Source organism: Carassius gibelio, chromosome A9 (genome assembly GCF_023724105.1).
Source record: "Carassius gibelio isolate Cgi1373 ecotype wild population from Czech Republic chromosome A9, carGib1.2-hapl.c, whole genome shotgun sequence".
NCBI classification, from domain to species: Eukaryota; Metazoa; Chordata; class Actinopteri; order Cypriniformes; family Cyprinidae; genus Carassius; species Carassius gibelio.
The window spans coordinates 2,527,478-2,548,951 of NC_068379.1; the positions used below are offsets into that span (position 1 = coordinate 2,527,478).

General features: G+C 39.5%; 1 protein-coding gene and 1 long non-coding RNA gene across 3 annotated transcripts; one reads left to right on the forward strand and one right to left on the reverse strand.

Annotated features, from left to right (window-relative positions):
- Positions 1 to 1,408: 1,408 nt before the first annotated feature.
- LOC128019416 (indian hedgehog B protein) lies at positions 1,409 to 7,664 on the reverse strand. The gene is made up of 3 exons (XM_052605379.1): positions 6,787 to 7,664; positions 4,849 to 5,110; positions 1,409 to 3,051 (listed from the first exon to the last, which is right to left on the reverse strand). Exons 1-3 carry the CDS (start codon positions 7,084 to 7,086, stop codon positions 2,372 to 2,374), a joined length of 1,242 nt encoding a protein of 413 aa, XP_052461339.1. The 5' UTR covers positions 7,087 to 7,664; the 3' UTR covers positions 1,409 to 2,371.
- LOC128019417 (uncharacterized) lies at positions 7,615 to 17,259 on the forward strand. Of its 2 annotated transcripts, XR_008185150.1 has the most exons (4): positions 7,615 to 7,760; positions 8,274 to 8,889; positions 9,012 to 13,705; positions 15,769 to 17,259. It is a non-coding gene; the product is annotated as an uncharacterized LOC128019417 (long non-coding RNA). The 2 variants fall into 2 exon arrangements; XR_008185149.1 differs by lacking the exon at positions 7,615 to 7,760 and having other exon boundaries at positions 7,767 to 8,889.
- The last annotated feature ends 4,215 nt before the right edge of the window (positions 17,260 to 21,474 follow it).

Here is a 21,474-nt window from a genome sequence, read left to right on the forward strand (position 1 = left end):
GAGATATTGTTCATGCTCTTGTGTCCATCCTGTGTAGGTAACTTCTATCTGTGGTTCATTTCATGCTCTCAACTAAGAGAAACACCAGCTTCATTCAGTCCAGGAACAGTCCAGAGTCATCTGCTTGGTCTTTCCTAGCGACTCTATACCCTGGCTGGACTTCCCCCTTTCTGGTAATGAGAAATATTTTTTTTGTTGCCATGTAGGCATTAGTTGTGTGTTGAAAATGTAACTTTCCACGTGCTTTTTGTAAAACATTATGTTTCTTTTGTACTTTCAGCCCCAGCACTCCCCCTGCTGTCTGGAAAAAGCATTGCAGCAGGAGTTGCAGGAGGCCTGTCTGCCAGCATCAGCTCTCAGCTCTCAGCATCCTGAGGTAAGAGACTGCACTGATGCTTTCACAGTGGTGACAGTTAAGTTTGCTTATACTGAACTGAATTTTCAGCAGTCATTACTCCAGTCTTCAGTGTCACATGATCCATCAAAATTATTTCTATTTCTTTTTTTTTTTTTTTCTTTTTTTTTTTCTGCTTCATATTTTTGTGGTCAAATGTTTGGGTTTAAGTAAGATTTTAAAACATAAAACTTTTATTCAGCAAAAAGGCATTAAATTGATTAAAAGTGAGATGAAAGACATTTATCCTGTTACAAAAGATCTCTATTTCAAATAAATGCTGTTCTTTTGGATTATCTGTTCATCAAAAAAAAAAGCAGCAAATCAGCATATTTAAATGATTTCTGAAGGATTGTTTACACTGAAGACTGGAGTGATGATCCTGAAAATTACATTTTAATTTTCTTCTAGTGCAAACTGTTTCAGTTAAAACAATACTGGAACAACCTTCCGGTTGAGAACCACTGGATAGAATGCAACAGTGGGGTTCTGGAAGTGAAATCCCATTCATTTTCTTTATAGGGGAACTGATTTTTAAGATAACTTATACCTTAAAAAAAGACTAGTCTTGAGCTCCAAAGTTCTCAATCTGTGGTTTATGGTTTTCTTAGAATTTGTAGTAGAAAAACGACATTACCCATGATAGCATGAAAAAAATTCCATCCATGAGATAGTCACAACAAAAGAATAATTCGGGTGTACCTACTCTCTCAAAAAAAAAAAAAAAAAAAACTACTCTCATGCTTCATGAGATTTTAGTTCTTTCCATCACTAAATCGGGTACACAGTTTAGTACCTTAGGCTTATTTCCGACATTCAAATATCTTTTGTGCTTCAAATAAAAGTTTGTGCTGATATGATTCACCTCATAGCTGGTTGATTCGGTTCATGGCTTGTAACACCATAATGAAGTCTTTTTTAATATCCCTACTAGAAAAATTGAATGGAAAAAATAACATGGAGTTCTGAAAACAGAGAAAGTTTGTGAAGAGACTAAAGAAATACAAAGGCAGATATTTCCATAATCTTTAATTCTGAAAAATAGATCTTTAAATAGTTTTACAAATATTATATAATTTCTGACATCTTTAAGTAAAATGTAAATAATGCCACAAAACAGATAAATACAGTAAGTCAGGAAATTGAGTATTACGGCATAAAGCACACATAAGGACTACATAAACTGGCATAAACATTGCTACACATTGCACAGAGTAAACTCTTAATTTGTTTGAATGAAGCTTTCATAAAAGTACTCAAAACCCTTATGTATGCTGGATGGAGAAATACAGTGTACAATGTGACCATTAAATACTTGATTAAGTTGGGTAAGACACCTCTACATTTACAGTGAGAAACATTTAACTGACCATATGAATGAACGCAGAACAGTTATCATGAACCGCTCCGGACCTGAAAGGGCCTTAAGGGCCTTAAACCAGTTGTAAAATGTATGTTTCTATGGGCGTGTTTGTGTGTACTTTCCACTCACAGAACTTCCTCCTCCGTCTCAAGCCTTATCAGGCCACGTTGGTCTGATTGCCTGTGGTTGAGTCACTGCATACCTGAGTTTAATCCTAATTCATCTATAGTTTCCTTACTTCAACGGCTAAAACTATATGTTTAGGGAATGTGTATGTGTGTATAAGAGAGATAGAGACTGAATAGGAGATATCCGAGCGGAAATGTGTGCGTCTTGATATATTTTCTGATAATGTTCCAGTGTAGGCAGTAAAGAAAACACATCTGAAAAGTGTTAAATATGGGTTTTAAAGATCAATTTTGTCACATCCAATGTCCACTTCCTCAAATGAGAGTCAACCCACAGAAAAGCTGTATCCTTTCTAGTCTTTTAGGGTCTATTCAGGGTCATAAGTTATTGTGATCTTCATTTCAGGACTTTTCTTCCTTTATTTTCTTTTTGATCCTTCCAGAACTTCTGTTTTTGCGTGACATTCTCATTAACCCTGCTTGTTTTCATCTATCATTGTCCATCATGCTCCAGGGATGGAAGTGTGTTGGATCCAGCAAATGAGTCCCAACCCAGTGCAGGAGTGAGGAATACCAGTGTATCCCCACAGCCTGATGTCCAACTGTCCCTCCCCAGCTAGAAAGTACCCTGAGTGGGCCGAACGCCCAGTGAGCCAGCCAGTTCTGGTCCACGGCAGCGTAGCAGGAGGAAACGATGCCATTGACCACCACAGTGCCATGGCGGGTGAGTGGTGCAAAAACCCCCTTGTCCTCCTGTATTCGGATCCGAGTAACTCGGGACAGATATCCCTGCTGTTCTGCTCCTCGTGTGGACACCACACACTGACCTGGCTGCACATCACTAGCAAATACAGACTTCAGCTCTGCATTCGCTACAGGCCCTGAGCAGTTCCCTTCGGATACAAACAGGAGATGTGCTGCAGTCAAGCTCAGTTTAGCACCCGAGTCTGTCTCAATGGCGTAGAACTGTTTCTCTGCAAAAGGATCGCGGTCTAGAAAGGCGATGACTTCACTGTAGATGAGCAGCCCATTTCCGTCGCTCTCTGATGAAGCAAGTACTTTGTCACCAGGCTGTAAGCGGTCCATAGTCTTCACGCTTCCATCCTCAACGGTGACAAGAGCCGATGCGGGAAAACAACCACCGGTTTTTGCAGCCACAGAATGCTCTGAAAAAAAAATGGAGAGAATATAATGACAAATGAGCAATCTAATTGACCGTTTTCTCTATTGCGACTCCTTGATGTGCACAGTAGCTTAAAATAATTTCAAAGGTCATGTGTTCGTTAAAGACTGGGTTTGGGTTGTTCAAATGGCACAGTGCCTTCTTCAGATTAATCTTCAATCTTTAAAACACACACACACACACACACACACACACACCCACCCAAGCACAAACACACTCCTGCTCTCATTGTAAACCCATAAAAATCCAATCAAATTGAAAGCTGCAGTGGTTAAATAACCTGGCGTGTGTGGGCAAACATTTCAAGCGCCATCCTTCAAGCTAATTCGTTTTTCTTTTCGCACGACTCCAGTCAGTGGGTAAAAATGCAATAAAAGCTAATAAATAACCACTTGATTGAATCTCAGCTCCCTGTGACTTCTGTCCGGCAGAAGTGTCTGGGGTCTGGAGTGATGTATGCACTACAAAAAGTTGAATGAGTCTTAAGTCTCTGTTGAGTCCTACACAAATATTTGTGAAAGGTAAGTACTGGGGCCATGTGATAAGAAAGGCGGAGATAAGAGATCTAAGAAAAGGGGACAACAGAGTTACCGTCTGGAAAACAAAGGAGTTGGTTAATCATCTCACAGGACTTTAGCAGCCAGTCCTACTTCTTGAGGCACATTCTCTCTCTCTTACATAAACACATAAATACATATTTACTGTTCTAGCATATGTATGTATGTGTGTGCAGACGTGCATAAAGTAAAAATTCACAACTCCAAATGTTTTGTTTATATTTGAGTTATAAAGATTTATATATATATATATATATATATATATATATATATATATATATATATATATATCATAATATTGTATCTTCTATTAAACTGTGTCCCTGTTTTGTTTTGTTTTTATACTGAAGTAAGTCCCTGAATTCTTACAATTCTGACAAGAGTTGAAGAAGCCAGCTGAAAAACACACCTATAAAGGACTTTGATAAAGCAGAAGAAGACAACAGGTCATGCTTGTGTTTACATGCTCTATCAGAAAGATAACAGAAGGGCCTCAGATATGTCCAGACACAGGTCTCGTTCCTCTCTAGCAGTGGTGAAACACTCTACAGCCTTTAAAACAAACTGGATAGTCAGACCCAAATGGGATGTAATGTGGGATGGGATGTAATCTAACCATAATTTGGTCTCTGGTGACTCAAGTAGAGGCAGGTATTTAAGGTTTAATGATGTGATCTGTTACCTGTTGGTACCTTCATCGCAGGCCTAAGACTTATCTCACCCAAGTTAATGAGAAATGACCACCTTTACCACAATAGGACACACCTGAGTTAACTGCACACTGAACGCATATGAATCTTTCAGTCTGGAGTCTCTTTAGTTCAAACAGCAGAGAACAGACCAGACAGTGTTCTACAATCAATCATAAACCTTTTAAAAAAAAACAATTTCTTGTTGTTTTAATCTACATACATATTTCAATTTTACCCACAGTCTCCGAAAAAAAGGTACAAACGAGGTCACTGGGGGCGGTACCTTTTCAAAAGGCACACCTTTGTAACTAAAAAGTCCATACTGGTACCATAAAGATACATATAAGTACCTAACATGTACATGTTAGTACCTAAAAGGTACCACCCCAGTGACAGCTTTTGTCCCTTTTTTCCTAAGAATTCATTTTAGATGGGATGCCTAGTAAAATTAGGAGTATTATGGCTGAATATTACATTATATTATTTTGAATAACTCATTGGACATAGTGATATATGTAGTGTCAGCCCTACCTGACTTGACGCTGCAGTGGATGTAAGATTTGGACTCATAGTAGACCCAATCAAAACCGGCCTCCACCGCTAGACGTGCTAGCATGCCATATTTATTACGGTCGCGATCTGAGGTGGTGATATCGATAGCTCTTCCTTCATAATGCAGCGAATCTTCAAAGTGATTGCCGTCTTCATCCCAACCCTCGGTCACCCTGAGCTTCACCCCGGGCCACATGTTCATCACAGAGATAGCCAGAGAGTTCAGCTTATCTTTACAGCGCTGTGAATGCAACAAGGAAAGATGTTTAGACCTGGGTTACACACGTGGAAGATCATGGCCTGCATTTACTGGAGTTTTGCAAGAAATACGCAAACAAGACAAGTTATAACTCCAAAGGGCAAAACACACACACACATACAAACAATTACATTACAGGCAAAAAAGCAGGCAGAGTTGATTCAAATGACACTGAATCATGTTGTTGTGGTAGAAGAATAAAAACATTATCCAGAGATCTGCAAATTATACTTTAAAGAGTCCATGATCACCTCTTCAATGAGTTGAATACAGTCATAGCACCACAGAAAATATGCAACAACAACAAAAAAACACAGGCTAAAGCTTTACATCTTGTTAACATAAAGATGATTTGATCACTATGCTTTAAAAGACATTTTAGAAATTATTATTCAAATTCCCTTTGTTTACCCTGTTTTGTGTCTTCCATGCAGAGCTTTTCACTGCACACTTTCCAACAATAAGTTTTGCATTCCTAAATAAATTAGTATTTAATTCTACACTAACTTATTAAGTTACTGTAATCCCTGTATTTCCACATTGGCACCTCTCTTTCATGCCTGAAGAGTTTGCTTTCAAAAGCACCCATGAAAAACATTACATAATGACAGATTATTGAATCATGAGGAGAACTGAGTGATGCCTGAACCCACAAATACATACTGACTTATTTTTACCATCCCACAGGTATTTTTCAACAACCAAAGTACAAAATGTGTACAAAATGTTGAGTGATTCACTTTTACTCATTTAACCTAACCACATTCGCCACCCTTTAGAATACACAAGACAAATTTGCTTTTAACAGCAAATTCATATTTCAGAATAGAAAGGATCATTCATTGCCAAAGCACAGATATAATGTATCTAACCACAATTAAAATGTTTTTATGTCATAAGTTCAGAGTCATTTACGATTTATTTATAAATGATTTAAATAAACCACACACTAAATGGAAAGTTTACTTGTTTTAGAACTATTTCCATTTATGACTAATTCAAGTTTTAGAGTGAATTAACATAAGAAACTTTTTGATTTTTTTGTTTACATTTTTTGCTTATAAGATACTACACGAAAATATTTTTTTATATGGTTTGCATGCAAAATAAACGCTGTTATTTCGATCCATTGTGCAAAAACGAAATATTCACATTTTATATAAAAGAGTTCATAAGCATGTCGAAAAGTAGTATTTGACAGGTCCTAGATTTTCCATGAATGAGAAAACCTGTACGTTCAACAGAGAACCATCATAAGAAATGCATATTCTCTAGTCATTTAGTAAAGTTTTTAGCTTTAAATAGGAAACCAACATGTTTATCTGAAGGACCAGCAAAGTTACATAAACAAATAATAATAATTTTATATCCAAAGCGCCATACAACCAAACTCAAGAACCCAAACGTATGCTTTTTGAAAACATAATGCCATCGAAGAAGCTTTATTATTAAGCCATGTTAAAAGACAAGCAGCTGTCAGCAACAAATTCCTCTGAAAGCTGTGAAGATCGATTATAGCGCGTCGGTGGGGCTGAGCAAAGGGCACACCGCTGAGCAACAGGTTTAATGCGCTCGCAATCGAATCAGAGGATCTGAGAGTGTTTCTAATGGGCAGATAATTGAATTCATTCGAGCTGCATTATCCGAGTGTCGCTCACCTGCGTCATGAGTCGATCCGCACCTGTGTTCTCCTCATCTTTAAAGATGATATCGGGGTTGTAGTTCGGTGTGAGCTCTTTAAAGCGCTCCGAGGTCCTGGTGATCTTTCCCTCGTGTCTCCCACTGGCTCCCAGTGTCTTTTCGGCTACATTTGGACTAAACTGCTTGTAATTAAGGGGTGTCAGTTTCTTTGGAGGCCGCCTTTTCCCATGTCCCCTCCCCGGCCCACAGCCCTCGTTAACAGGTGCGAAAATCAGGGCGCAGCCGACGAGGAGCCCAAACACCACGGGAAGACGCATTCCACCCCAACTGGCCGGGCACTCCGACACGGAGTGGTATGGTGGCACAGCTCGCCGTTCAAAGAGAAACTACCCCCCGGAATAACCTTATTCCCCCCCACGGGGTAAAAGATGGGGAGGACGACACAACCTCTACTTCTTTATCACCCTTATCCACGCCATCGTCCGTGCGTAAAAGTCGCTTTACGCAGAGGCTGTCATGGAGAGACGCTGGAGAAAAGATCCAGTGGTACCAAGTGCTCCGTGCCCATAGAATGCGAAACGCTGGTCTCTCGAGAAAATCACCGAAATAAGAGTGAGCAGGCAAGTCCATTTATTTATCTAACAGATTATAGGAGAGAGAGATACATGGCGACTCCGGCGCACACAGCTGTCAGACTCAGAGACTGCCGCGGCTGCTGTCTTTGAATGAGCACGTCCTTGGGCGCACGTCAAGTGATCCGAGTTGCCGGCGAACTGAGACCGCACCCTGCCAGTTTTTTGCCCCTGTCTGTCCCTGCCTGCCACTCCTCCCCATGGGTCACATTGGGTGCGTCGTATACCCACCGGCTCCCTTTAACGCTTCACAGCGCCTGGCTGGGCAAACACAAGTCTCGGGGAAGAACTGTGAACTCAGACTCTCCTATTCATAGATCCACAAATAGAGAACTAGCCTGGCTGCTCCTCAAACAAACGTGAGCAACTGTTGCCCTCCCCAACCTGTTTATAACATTGATACGCTTAAGGAAACACACTAGACTAGAACCTGGCGCATTCGTTTTCGAATGAATGATTGATCTTTTATTGATCAGAAGACACCCGTTTATTGAGACCGTTCTTTTTGGTGACAGGTGTAACTATGTTGCTTATGAGTCAAAGACCAGTTGCTTATTATTATTATTATTATTTATTTTATTTTTTATTTTTTACATTGAGTTATGCAATATTACATAAAAGTGGTGTATAGAAAGTAATTTCGTTTTCAAATAATAATATAAAAAAAAACACTTATTTGTCCAGCCGGATCAAATCCAGTGTGATGTAACAAATAGGAAGGTCATTTTGGTGTTTTGTGATCGCCTTAGACTCTCATGACTATGTGTCAGGTCATTAAAAATCTGCATTGACCCTTAGATTATAGACAACAGACAAGATAAGCATTGTGAAAATTTGGCTGAGCTGAAGAAATGTTGGTTTGTATATTACAGCTTCCTGGTTCCCAAGTTCCATTCACATCAGTTGTTCAATGGATCTGATTTGTATCAGATATAAGGAGACAAAGTTCCAGTGTGTGCTGGGCTGTGCTGAGGTAATAAGAAGTGGTGGGACATGCATGAGGGGTTCACTGTTCTAACTGAAGATGAAGCTGGTAAAGACAGGACCATATAGCTTGGAAGACTGTTACACAGGAGCAGCTCTATTCTACAGCTCTGAGAGAAGACACTCCACTTACACAAGTCATGACTGTGTGGAGGTAGCCAGCGGTCAGCACCTTAAGAACAGATATATCCATGACACTCAAACTCTGTTCACTTTCTCTTTAAACGAGGGAAAGGAAACAGACCCAAGTCTTCCAAATTAGCTCTGCAAATATTTGCCGGAATGGGGCTAGTGGTTTTGTGCCCATTTCAAAAGCAAATTTAACAGACATGGTGTTTGGTGTTGATTTATTTTTTTATTATTTATGTCTGTAAATATCAAAGTATTTTAGGTTTGTTGGTTGGTATGTCCTCATTTGGAACAAGGAGTAAAAGAGTGTAATTGAGCGGATGAGGAAAACACTCTTTCAATCAAACTCACTCTCATTTTGACCATTTGGTACAGGTCAGTGTGAAACTGTGTGGTGATTTTACCCATCCCTCATTCTTACCATAATGGCCAGTTGTTCCTCTAAACAATCATTATAGTCTTTTATTTGCTATTTATGTTGAACTCTTGTTTTCTAGATTAACTGGACCAATCCATCCGTTCTCCAAACCTCTTGACCCATGCAGGATCACAGGAAATCCAACAAGCCAGTACATCAGAGGGCTAACATAAATAGACATACATATATTAATTCACATCTATTGGCATTTTTGGCTCTGTAATTCACCTGCATCACTTTGGATTGTGGGGAAAACTGGAGCAGCCAGAGGAAATCAATGCCAACACAGATAAAACATGCAAACTCCCCACAGAAAGGCCTCATTGCTCAGCAGGGAGTCCCAGGCTGTGTGGCGACAGTACTACCCAATGAGCCACCATGCCGCCCTGTATCTGGACCATTAATCTAAATATATTCTTGACATGAAATAAGCACTTCATGAATTACAGTCACCAAAGTCTTAAAAAAACTGTGTCAAACTCTCCTCTAAACTTGGTGACTAACTTCCACTAGCTCACCTTCCACAGATTTAATTTACAGGTACTGTAAAGTCCCATGGAAACCAGGTATGTGTGAGCAATTCCAGCATGCATAAATGGAATGCAACTTGTTTTTAAATTTTTGCATCTTGACTATGAAAGATCACAGAGACACAATTACAGAGTGTGTGGATCCCACTGAGCATGTCCTCTTCCCTTTGATGGATGTAAATAAAGACATGGCTCCTTGCAGGCCTGCCTATTGAACTTGGCTGTTGACAATGCCTCAGAAGTGGTCAGATCCAGTCAGAAATCCCTCCTGCCCTCAAGAAAAGAGCCCACGTCCTTAAAGGCAACGCAGCAGTGGCTGTTCCCTGTCAACCGGGCGATGGCAGTGGTTCAGTCACCAACCCAGGCTCTTTTAGTGAGAGTCCATTGATGTAGCAGAGTTATTAATTTGCCCTGTGAAATAAGAGGACACCCGGGCCAAAACAGAGGGAGATGGGTGCCTTTCAAATAATGCCAGCCAGGGAGCCTTTCATCTGCTGTCATTGGGGTGAGTGAACTGGGTCTGCTGGGTTCTCACATGGGCACCAGTGCTACCCACGGAACTAACCAACAAAGGGTGGGCAGGAGAGACAGGGAGAATGAGTGCCGAGGGGGAGGAGGAGAAAGAGAGAGAGAAAGAGCGTGGGCAACTTGGTGTTTCTCCACTATTAACTGGTAAACAACTCTGTTTTTAGTTGTTTTCGTTCTTTGGAATGGCGTACTTGTGGATTGTGGTGGGATTTGGTGTTCTGTGAGCCACTCTTTCAATCCCCTGAAGGTAATAGCAGCTTTTTCCCCCTCACCACTTCCTGCTGTCCCTAAAAACTTCAGGGGAAAGAGGGGCAGTGCCCTCAAACTGCATGATAAACTATGTGGGGTCCTAACACCCCCCCTACTCCAGCAATTCTCTCTACGTTGGAAGCCAAAGGCAATTTTACAATTAAACACTCTTATAAAATTGCAAAGGAAAAACCTTTAAAGAAAAAATGTTGCACCTTACCTACCCTTAAAACAGGGATACTGAATTCTGCTCCTGGAAGGTCACTATCATGCAGAGTTTAGTTTCAATAATAATCCAATTGGATCTAAACTCTGCAGGACTTTGGCCCTCCAGGAGCAGGATTGGACAATGCTGCCCTAACCGTTGCATATTAGCACCTTAGATTACCCTTAAAGTACTACCATGAACCTTTTAAGTTTAAATAAGGTACAATCGCTTTGAGGGTACTGCCTTAGTGACAAGCTTCGTTTTTTGCAGTTTTTCTCAGAGTGAAAGGTGTGTCCCATTTTGCAAACTTTTACACTGTTCTGCGCCACATTGTAGCAAAATAGTGTTAGTGTGTTAAAACACATGAGAAAGTGCAACATTTGAGACAACACTATCTTTCTAAAATTCCATTAATTAATTAATTTAATTAATTAAACCTGTTGCTCATGTCATTACATGACATGGTGTGTAGTTTAGGTGCACAATCTATAATATATCATTTACGACAGAACTTTTGTTAAGGGCACCTGAATCCCAACTTCACTCGAAGTCTCTGGAGGCCTCTGTTTTGATTGGAGCAGAGATAGAAGATGTCACTGAATTCATTCATGCATGCAGAGGGCTGTGCAATGTCAATGTCCAATTACTCCATTCCTCCACATGCAGTGGAGCACGAGGAGTGGTTGGGGCAGTCACAGCTGGAGCAAGCAGGGAAAAAATAATACCAGAGATGTATAAAAGCAGAGGCTAAAAGCAGCCTGAGCTAGCCGCCTGCTAAAAAAACAAAGCACTGCCCAGGGGACAAGCACAGGGTCGGGCAGTGTGGACCGGACTCGCCACAGCCGCGACTCCACACGTTAGTGCTGCTGCCAAATGGCTGTAATTGAGGCCTAAAGTCAAGAGCCCTGAATAACTCAATGCATCAATAGCAGCCTGTGGGACCTCCCCCCTCTATGGTTCTCTTTACCTTCATTACCGACCTGAAACCTCAGGTCTCTTTTTTTTCCACGGATGAGCTGAAACCTCAATCACCTCCATGGCTGTGATGACCTTTACTCTTGGCTGAATATATGAGATGATGGGATGAAAGTGGGTTTCAGTGTTTCTGTTTCTAGAATAACCTCTTTTGAAACTTTCTTTTGTGTTTGGGATTAAGGAATTTTAACTCATGCAGCGTGTTTTGAAGCCCACTTCAAATATATTGCTTATTCATACACCAGAAATTAGTTTAAGATGTCACTCTGATTATGGCCTATCCTAAAAGAACCCGAAAGAAGTCAAAGCTGTTTGTGATTCACAGGGATCTTAATAACGATAAACGTAGTGATCATTATTTTGATGATTGTCCAGTGTTGTTTTGCTTAACCGATAGCTGTCGAGGGATCCATCCTAATGGCAGCGTTTAAAATGAAGTAGGGCACATGCTGCACATTTCTGCCTGTTTATTGGTTCTACTGGGTTCTTCTCTCAGGCTTCAGAGGCCTGGGCTGCTTTTTTCCTGCACGCATGCCACAGCTGTGGTCACTGTGGTGATGTTTCACTGCTCAGAATGGATTCACCAGCTCAAAAACGTTCTTATTATATTTATATTTTACTATACCGCTGCTGCCCTCGCCAGCTGTGTACTGGCTAACAGCCTGTTTCCTTTAAATAGGCTGTGACAATATGATTAAACAGCTAAAATGAAGGTAAACATCAACATTCAGTGCCCAGTATTGACATAGAGCCCACAAGCAAAAAAGGCTGGATTTTAGGCCTCAGTTTTTGCTGAGAGGCAAGACTGAGGTAAAAGGCAATAGTACAATGATTTCTCAGTGAGCAGGAAATTAAGTTTGATATTATGTCAGAAGCTGTCAAGCTTGTTTAATTGTACACCTGCCAATGCAAATATTTCTGCACTTTAAAGTAATCATTCAAGCATCCCAAGGTTGGATTGATCTTCATGAAACTTATGGATCTATTCATGGATTTTTGTTCTGAAAGGTGGTGCTTGAAGAAACACAGAGGAAGAGGACAGAAAGGATAGAGAGGTGAGAGGGAGACTATTGCGCAATAACGCAAGTGAAGAAAAGACCGAACAGATCCTGCGTGTCCATGTTGTACGGGTTTGTCTCGTGATCTACTGTGGGATGCCACTGTCACCCCGGCTGTGGCAAGCTGCTGTGGTGCTGCTTCAAGCTTCAAAGACTGTAGTCCTGCCCGCAGCCCTAATTAGAGGGTGCCTGCTTGGAGCTGGGGATAAGCTAGCGGAACGTGTGCGCAAGTGCACACACTATGCTTCAGCAGCAGTAGGCTGACATGGATGAAGGGAAGGGATAGCATCCTACTCTCATCTGTCTCATAATAGTCTCTCTTTCTTTATATCTGTTTGTATCTCTTTCTGTCAATCCATGGCACAGGCCTGGAAGGAAACCTTTAGTGCTGTAGATGTAGCCTATCTGCGACTGTAGCTGTAGGGAGTCTGGGCCTCCTGTCTGTATATTTCTCTAGGCCCCTCACCTTTTTTAAGACAAGCTTGGACGAAGATGTGTTATATGTGCTTTATGCAAATGACCTGAAAAAAAAAAAAAGAGTAAATGTAAATTACCCAAATTAAAATCTTGCTTGTGTAATTTTCCAATTCTACCAATATTACAATATTAAAATAAACTTTCTTTAAAAGTAATTTAGATTTGCGTTGTGTTGTGTTTCTACATTGCTTCTGTTTTCAGTCTCCTTCCTTTCTTGTCTTTTATGGTGAGCAGATTTTTGTGTCTTTCCTGGCAGTATGACTCGATCGGCATATAAAACTTCTCACCTCTCGCATTGTTTTTTTTTTCTTTTATTGTGGCTTTAAATTTATTATTTTACTGGATCCTAAAATCAATCCTTTTGGTAATAATGTGGGTCTCCTTGGATCTGTGGACCGCAAGAATCATTCCCACATTTCTAGGATATAGTTAGTTTTTGGTTAAAAATACCTGGATGTTTCCTCAGTGTAATGATTTAGTGGACACCAGAGGATTACTGCAACATTCTTTCATCATTCCACAACTCTTAGCCATTAGTACACACTGTGACGATGAATCAGTTCATTATCACGGCCACATCTCCTCCTGGACTGTTAAATGCTGCTTATGATCGGCACAGCAACATAGTGGTCCTTTTTTGCTAATTTTAACCTCTTCCCTGTCTGTCTTCAGGTCCCCTCACATTCCCTGTCTCACCTATATAGGGAGGGAGACCCACAGGCCTGCAGTATAGCTAATCCGACCATAGGTAAACACTGTCTTACCACAGACATGCTCACTTAGGGCTATAATGGACAAAAATACCACACTGCGATGAATGCACACTCAAACATCAGTATGCACACATACACCTTAAAGCAGACTTACTGTTTGTTGCTCTCAGAGAGAGCTTATATCATTCAGGGTTTTCCAAGAAAGACCACAATCTGATTCATGACACATGACACAAACTCTAAACCAGCTTCTTAACATCCTCATGCCTCCACTTCATGTTCACTTTATCTTTTTACTATATTCACTACCTCACATAGACACACTGACAGTGTCACCCTGTTTTGCACATTTGCTTCTTGTACATCCCTGTACATCTTAATTTTTTAAGACTACAGTTTACACTCATGCACATTATTTTGCGTTCTATATTTAATTCTACAATATACATTTTTTATATTTTACTCTTATATTTTTATTGTTTACTTTTATTTCATTCTTACATAGCTTTATTTATGTATATTTTAATCTGTGTTGTTTTCTTTAATAATTGCACTGTCCATGGAGCGGACCTGACTCACATTTCACTACTGGTTATATATGCTATATATAATTTTGTATGTGACGAATACAAATCTTGAATCTTGAATCTTTTCTGTCCTCATGGTTTGTGTATATATTAGAGTAAATTGTCCCATAGTGCTTTCGTCTGGGGAAGGGAACTGAATTAGATTGAGATGGGACAATCAGGATACTTACAGCCATCTAATATTTACAATATGTGATTTATTGTTTATTTATTTATTTATTTATTATATAGTTTAGCATTAATAGGTAAGCAACATCATGCTCTGCTTTCTGGTGTTTTACATTTGGACTGACTTAGTTTCTACCAATACACTTCCATTCAAACGTTTGCTCAAAAGTAACACACTTACACTTACAAAGCTACACTTACAAAGGAATTGTATCACAGTTTCCACTAGAATGTTAAGCATCACAACTGTTTTCATCATTGATAATAATAAAAAATAAAATCTTTTTTATTTTGCAAATCAGCATAGAATGATTTCTGATGTGACACTGAAAACTGGAGTAAAGACTGCAGAAAATTCAGCATTGCGTCACAGGAATAAATTACATTTAAAATATGTCTAAAAGGAAAATCATTATTTTACATTGTAATAATATTTCATAATATTCCTGCTTTTACTGTATTTTTGATCTAAATAATTTCAGCCTTGGTGAGCATAAGAGACTAGGTTAAATTAAAATTTATGAATATCAATGGTGTAAAAAACAAACAAATATTTTTTTAACAATTATTTTTTTTATGTTTCACAGAGGAAAGAAGGTCAAACTGATTTTATAATGACACACGAGTGAGTAAATGATAATAGCATTTTAATTAGCATTTTCATCCCTTTAAATAGATCAATGCAAGAAAAAAAAATCATAGTAGTAAAAAATGACATTGCCTTGACTGTATTAAATTAATCGCATAACCAAATGTATTAAAATTGCTATATTAATGAACAAGCCAAGAGCTAATATTAATTCTTCTCGCCAACTAAAAGCAGTGGAAAAATCCACTTATAATTTTGGATATCTATAAATAATCAAACTTTTATTTCCGCATATAGATATGGGTGGAGGTGTTCTCTGCAGACTCACAATTGAAAGTCAAATTCAGAATAGGAAGGAAAGTGGAGGAGACTCATTGAACAAACTTCATGTTCACAAAAAGATTCAAATCTGAAGGAAGTAATAATGGCAACTCCCATGCAGCCGCTGGAACTCATTGGTACTCTTGTGCTAGCGTGTGCTAACAGTCCCACCTCAGCCCCAATTTGTCATCAGTAGTGCTTTAAAACAGGCAAGTGCAATCAGTGAGCGGCGTACAGATGCACTGAAACCAAAACATTGTTCTGTGATCTTCGCAGATTTCAAACGTCAGCAGCGGGGGGTTTAATCACGCTAGTTTTAATACTTCTGTAAGAACAACAGAATTGACCGGAATTGCCATTTAATCAGAAGTTATAATAATGACTAATGTTATTGTCTCCTTTGTTTCAGTCAACATATCTTTTATCTTCCCAGAAACACCCTTCCTGGACAAAATATACTTCAGAGAAGTGTAAAGAAGAGGAAAAAGTTAAAAGCATTATAAGAGAACATGATGAGAAGAATGAACAAGAGATTGAACAAGAGGGGAAATAGTGAGAGAAGAGATAAACAGAGATAACCTGACACACAAAAGGATAAACTGAGGGAACTATTCCACAACACAGTAACATTCGAGTCTATGAATGCACGTGGAAAGGTCTGGAGATGAAAGGTATAGCCTGAGTGAGGCTGATCAGTGATGTTATATGAGCGAGAGCCAGAGTCACTTGCATCGCTCAGCACTCCGGCCCAAAAGCGCACATTCCCACATCCCAGTGCACCACTTTAAAGAGTGTCCCGGCTGCTCTGGTTCGCCACTCCCTGAGGAACTGCAACTCTGAAATGGCAAATATCAATACATTCATTATGCACTTTATATTTATACATTTATATTCATGCTTTTATATAATCCTTGTATTTTGCTGCTAATAGTATTTTTAGAGAGGAGATGCAAGGCCGCACTAGACTGGCACAGAGACTATATGTTTGTCGAGTGGGTATGCAAGACAGACAGAGAGAGAGCGATTTGGTCGGCTGTGGTTTTTAAAGGGCAAAAGCAATGGGCGCCCTGGTCAGTTCAGAGCACAGCTGTGTTGGAAAGAAACAGCCTCGATCCAACCCAGCTGTGGCTGCTGGTGTGCTGCTGGCACGAGGCATATTAACCCATCTGTAACAACCAATGAGCTTTTCACACCGCTTAAAAACTAACCAACTAATGGCATGAGATATTTGTCAGCTGAGAGTAAAATGAATACAAAAAGGCTTTGGCGAGTAAATAATGTGGTTTTAGAGCCAATCAACTGGTTAACCGTATTATGGAATAGTTCACCCAACAATGAAAATTTGCTGTTAATTTACTCACCTTCACGCCATCTGACTGTGTGAACTATGCCTGAACCAGAAACTGAACCATAATATATGATTACATCGATTCAAGATCAAAAATCAATTATAATAATTCATAAAATGGCTCTGTGCATGGTTGCCTCAGTTTGTAGCCCCTTGGTACTTTTACTATTAAATAGTAATTTGTTTGCATGTCCTGTTTTAACTAACTTTTTTTCCTATACGCTTTACTATGGACAAACTCCTAAACATCGGAAACAGCACACCAAATGCATTTTTGCCAATGGAAGCATTCAGACATTGTCTGTATTTTATTCACATATAATTATTTTTTATTATCTGTGTTGTTGTTGTCTCTGTGTGCTGGATTCCTACAAATTACTTATATGTGCAATCATACTTGGCAATAAAGATCTTTGTGATTACAAATTATAATCTGAATCTCTACAAACCTAAACATCACCAAAACATCACTAGACAAAAATATCTTTGTTTAGTCTTCACAATTTTTGACAGGTTTTAACCAGGAAGTAACGTAATGTTCCAATACCATTTCATAGTGGGTAAGACATTTTAATGTACTGCTAATTTTCTCAATATATAAAATGGATGTAAGCATGCTGTTGAATCTCGGCCCATTTTCAATGCAGTATTTCTTTCAATGGACAGGTTTGCATCACATCTAAAAGTTCACAAAAGCAAACAGCTTGAACATTTATTGACAGGTTGTCTGTAAATGTTCAACCTGTGGAATAAAGGGAAGAGGGCAAGAATGAGTGCGAGAGAGCACGAGCAAGCAAGCAGTATAATCAGAGGCTGCACTGGCCTCTCGTAGCCCTTCCTTTCTGATAGCTGCACAGCCTCTGGTACAATGAACTCTGAATTGCAACACAACTTTGAAAAAAAAAAAGAGCAAAGGAAGGAGAAAAAACATTCACAATCACAGTGCAAACCATTTTTACACTATTTCCTAAGAACTCAGAGTCAGAAATAGTTATGATGAGGCAATATAGTCACCAAATATAGATATAATTGTAAATCTGTTAGTGTATGTGACAGTCTGGTGTACATGTGTGGGTCATTCATCATGGAGAGGTACACTGTTTGTGAACCTGGAATCAATTATCAGAAATTCACTTTGTTGATAGTCTAGTGGATAATCATCACTTACAGTATTTAAAAGCTTCAGTGCCTACTCTAAGCAATAATTATTGATATAAATATGGCAAACTCCATGTACACCCTCAAAACACAGACGGCTCCAGAAGCCCATCAGGGGTCTGTCCTGCAGGGCATTGGGCACGAGGGGAGTGATATTTACACTCGGAGACTCATTCATTGTTCTTGAGTTTATTGTGTAGAGTACAATATTACTTTAGCTGGCTCCCAGAGATTTCGCTGATTGTTCATATTGTTTCATTGGATTTTATTTAAAATGGACCTAAACAAATGGTCAGTGAGTGAATTCACTTGCTAATGGAGAGTATTTTGCACTGCCATTTGTCAAAAAGGCCACAGGGTTCGCCTTTAGTGACGCTTCACAGGTCTGCTGCATGAGTCAATTATTTTCTGATGGTTTTATAATACAGAATTGTTCATATGTGGTTTTACAGGAATATTTTTGGCTTAAATACAATTTCAGCTATGTTGACAGCATTTGTGGGCACAACAAAGAATTAATCCGTCTGTTTTTAAAAACAAAGGAACAATCGAGTGGAACTCTTACAGTGAAAATCCATGGGGCATATATAGAACAAATGTTGTATTAAATTGAAAAAATAAACATAAACATTACAAATGTCAGCATGGGACTGATGTGATAGAAGGATTTACCAAGCTAGTCTGTTCTCAGAAAAGCAGACAAACTTTTTCATGATATCTTTGCAAGAATATACCAAGAAATGTTAAAGCACTTTTTTTCTCAAGGTCAAGGACTCAAAATGCATCTTTCTCTATTGATGATCATTGAAAATTAACTACATATTTCATACAGTAAATATACAGCATATAAAGTAAATACGATGAGACAGATGCCCTTTCACCTAATTTATTAAACTGAACTGAATCAACATGACATAAAGCGGCTTAACAATAATAAAGCTGGTTAAAGCTGAAATTGAAGTCATTTCATAATTGATGAATTTTGCAACACTGCTATTTTCCAGTTTTTCTCTGGGAAGCTGCTTTGAAACAATGTGTACTGAATAAAGCACTATACAAGCAAAGAGAAAAAGATGTTTTGCTTTTTTCTTGAGGACTCTAAAACCATGAAATGGACATATTTTCCATGCTCTGACGTCAAAAATCAGGATAACCACTAGTGGGCTGTTTGGGACTATGAGCTCTTGTGCAATCAGCGTTCAGATGACAATTTTTTTCTGCAGCAGCAGTGTTAAAACATCTATGCTGAACTGAACTCCCAGTCATTTAGCAGATTTCAAATAACAATTTACATTCATGTTCTTTAGTGCTATTGAACCCACACTCTAACCTGATTAATCAGCAGGTCCCAGCAGGCTTTGTCATGGAAAGTAAGTCTAGACACCTCAGGGTTTCTGTGTTTTTCTGACTTGGCTCAGTCAGACTTGCATGGACAGCAGTTGCGCTGTGTACAGGAGGGCAGAGTAACCTCCCATCACCTTCGATGAGGCACCCACAGAGTTGACAACTCCAGGAGAAGGCGAAAGAGGCTGATTGATTGCTCTCATACACCTGTCCCGGAACCTACAGTGCCTGCCCGAATCCAGCATCCCAATATTTGATTGTATGCATCTTTAATCTTCAGTTATGTTCATCTTCACTGCTCAGTCAAGGCATTTCCTTCCCAGGACCTGGGTAAATCAGTGACTGTTGAACTTGAAATTAAACAACAATTCCCTGAAATGCCTGAGTCATATGTAGCGGTATATTGACTGTGGCCTTTGTGGAGAGGTAGGTGCAGAGCAGAACCAGAGCAGAGGTGCTGAGAGGCCCGCCACAGCGAGCACACAGCCCTGTATGTCCCTCACAGAGCCTGCGCTACTGCTCCGAGCAGGGAACAGGAGGGGGGGGGGGGGGGGTGTGGTTTCAGGGGGTGTTGGGGTTTAAAACTCCCAGCCTCTAATCCTGACACACTGTCTCCACCAATTAGAACTCCTTCAAAAGGCAAAAGGGGAGGAAAAAACAAAACCAGAAAGCCAGCGAGGGCATATTTAGTAACATTTTGGCAAGCTATAATTACATGTATGGCTAACAGAGAGATTTAACTGCTTTTTACCCATTGATTGACAAGGCAGAGAACTACACGGATTCAATACAAGTCTGCAACAGCCAGACACGCAGAGCAAGGACCCGGACAAGTGAGTTCACTGCATTTGAATGAAAGAATCAATAAAATATGTGCTTATAAACACCAGGGCTCTACAATAAGGACTGCCCGATGACCTGAGGCCAGCATGAAAGATGCTCAGGACAGTTGATGGGTTTGTCACAGGCCAGATCATGCCACTGTTGTCGTCATGAAAGTTTATTATTTGCACATGTTTTTAAGCCTTTCTAATTAAAAAAATCAAGCAATTTTAAAGCTTTTAAGCAAGAAACGAAAGACAACTCTATTCAGTACTCGCACGCTGTGTTCTGTGTGTACAGTGCACATTCTTGCACTTGGATGGACAAATACATACAAAAGTATGTCAAAATACCCATCTTGGTGAGTAACTGTAGCTTTAACAATGAATAATCTATTCATACAGTGGAGTAAAGATGCACCGTTCGACTGGCCATTTTTTATTTTATTTCAACCGATTTCTGTTCCGGGCGTGCACATAAACTGCACCACAATCATTTTCCAAAATGTCATTTGTGTTGAAATATTACAAATTGTGTAACACGGCCATTAACAGAGGCCAGAGATGCTGAAGAAAAATGCAAAGAGGAGAAAATACTACCAGATAGAGCAAGCTCAATTCAATTCAAGTTTATTTGTACAGCGCTTTTTACAATACGAATCGTTTCAAAGCAACTTTACAGAAAATAATGTTTCTACAATATTTAGTAGTAGCTTATGGTGGTGACTGTCAGTTTGTGCGCATTTGACAGGATTTTTAGAAAAGATTTATACACGACGTAGTCAGCTAGACGATGAACATTATTAATATTATTAATTAATAATTGTTATATGATGCAGTCACACATGTAGCAATAATTGTTAGTTCAGTTTGTTGATTCAGGGTTAGCATCATCTGAGGTCCTCTGAGGGTCAGCATCATCTCTTCTCAGGTGTTCTGGATCCAGACTGGAGCTTGTGTAAATCCTAGTTACCACGGGATGAAGATCCAGCAGAAACAGAGAAACACAGAGAGACATCATTAGCATAGCTGCTGATCCAACAAACTAAAATAACCCAAGCTAATGAATAAAAATGCACCTTTGATCAGATGCAACTACACTCACAATTTAAGAGATACATTATTCGAATGCTTGGCGAAAGAGATGCGTTTTTAATCTAGATTTAAACAGAGAGAGTGTGTCTGAACCAGTGTTGGGAGTAACGCGTTACAAAAGTAATGCATTACAGTAATTTATTACTTTTTCCTGTAACGCAGTAATATTTTACTCGGTACATTTTCAGCAAAGCTTGCGTTACAAAAAAAAAAAAAAAAAAAAAACCTTTGCCAGACCGCGAGATTTCATTAATCTCCCTCTTGTTGGTGTTACTTTGTTATTGCGTGATATAGTCCCGTGAAGGAGGGTTTTACAGGAGTGGCGCGAGGCATGATTTCTGCCCCTGCTGTGCTCGCGAGTCACGCTTAACAG

Coding starts and splice junctions, on each gene's coding strand:
- LOC128019416 (XM_052605379.1), bottom strand. CDS start 7,086: ATGCGTCTTCCCGTGGTGTTTGGGCTCCTCGTCGGCTGCGCCCTGATT. Junction 5,111..6,786: donor CGGATCGACTCATGACGCAG/GTGAGCGACACT, acceptor TTGCATTCACAG/CGCTGTAAAGATAAGCTGAA. Junction 3,052..4,848: donor CCACTGCAGCGTCAAGTCAG/GTAGGGCTGACA, acceptor TTTTTTTTTCAG/AGCATTCTGTGGCTGCAAAA.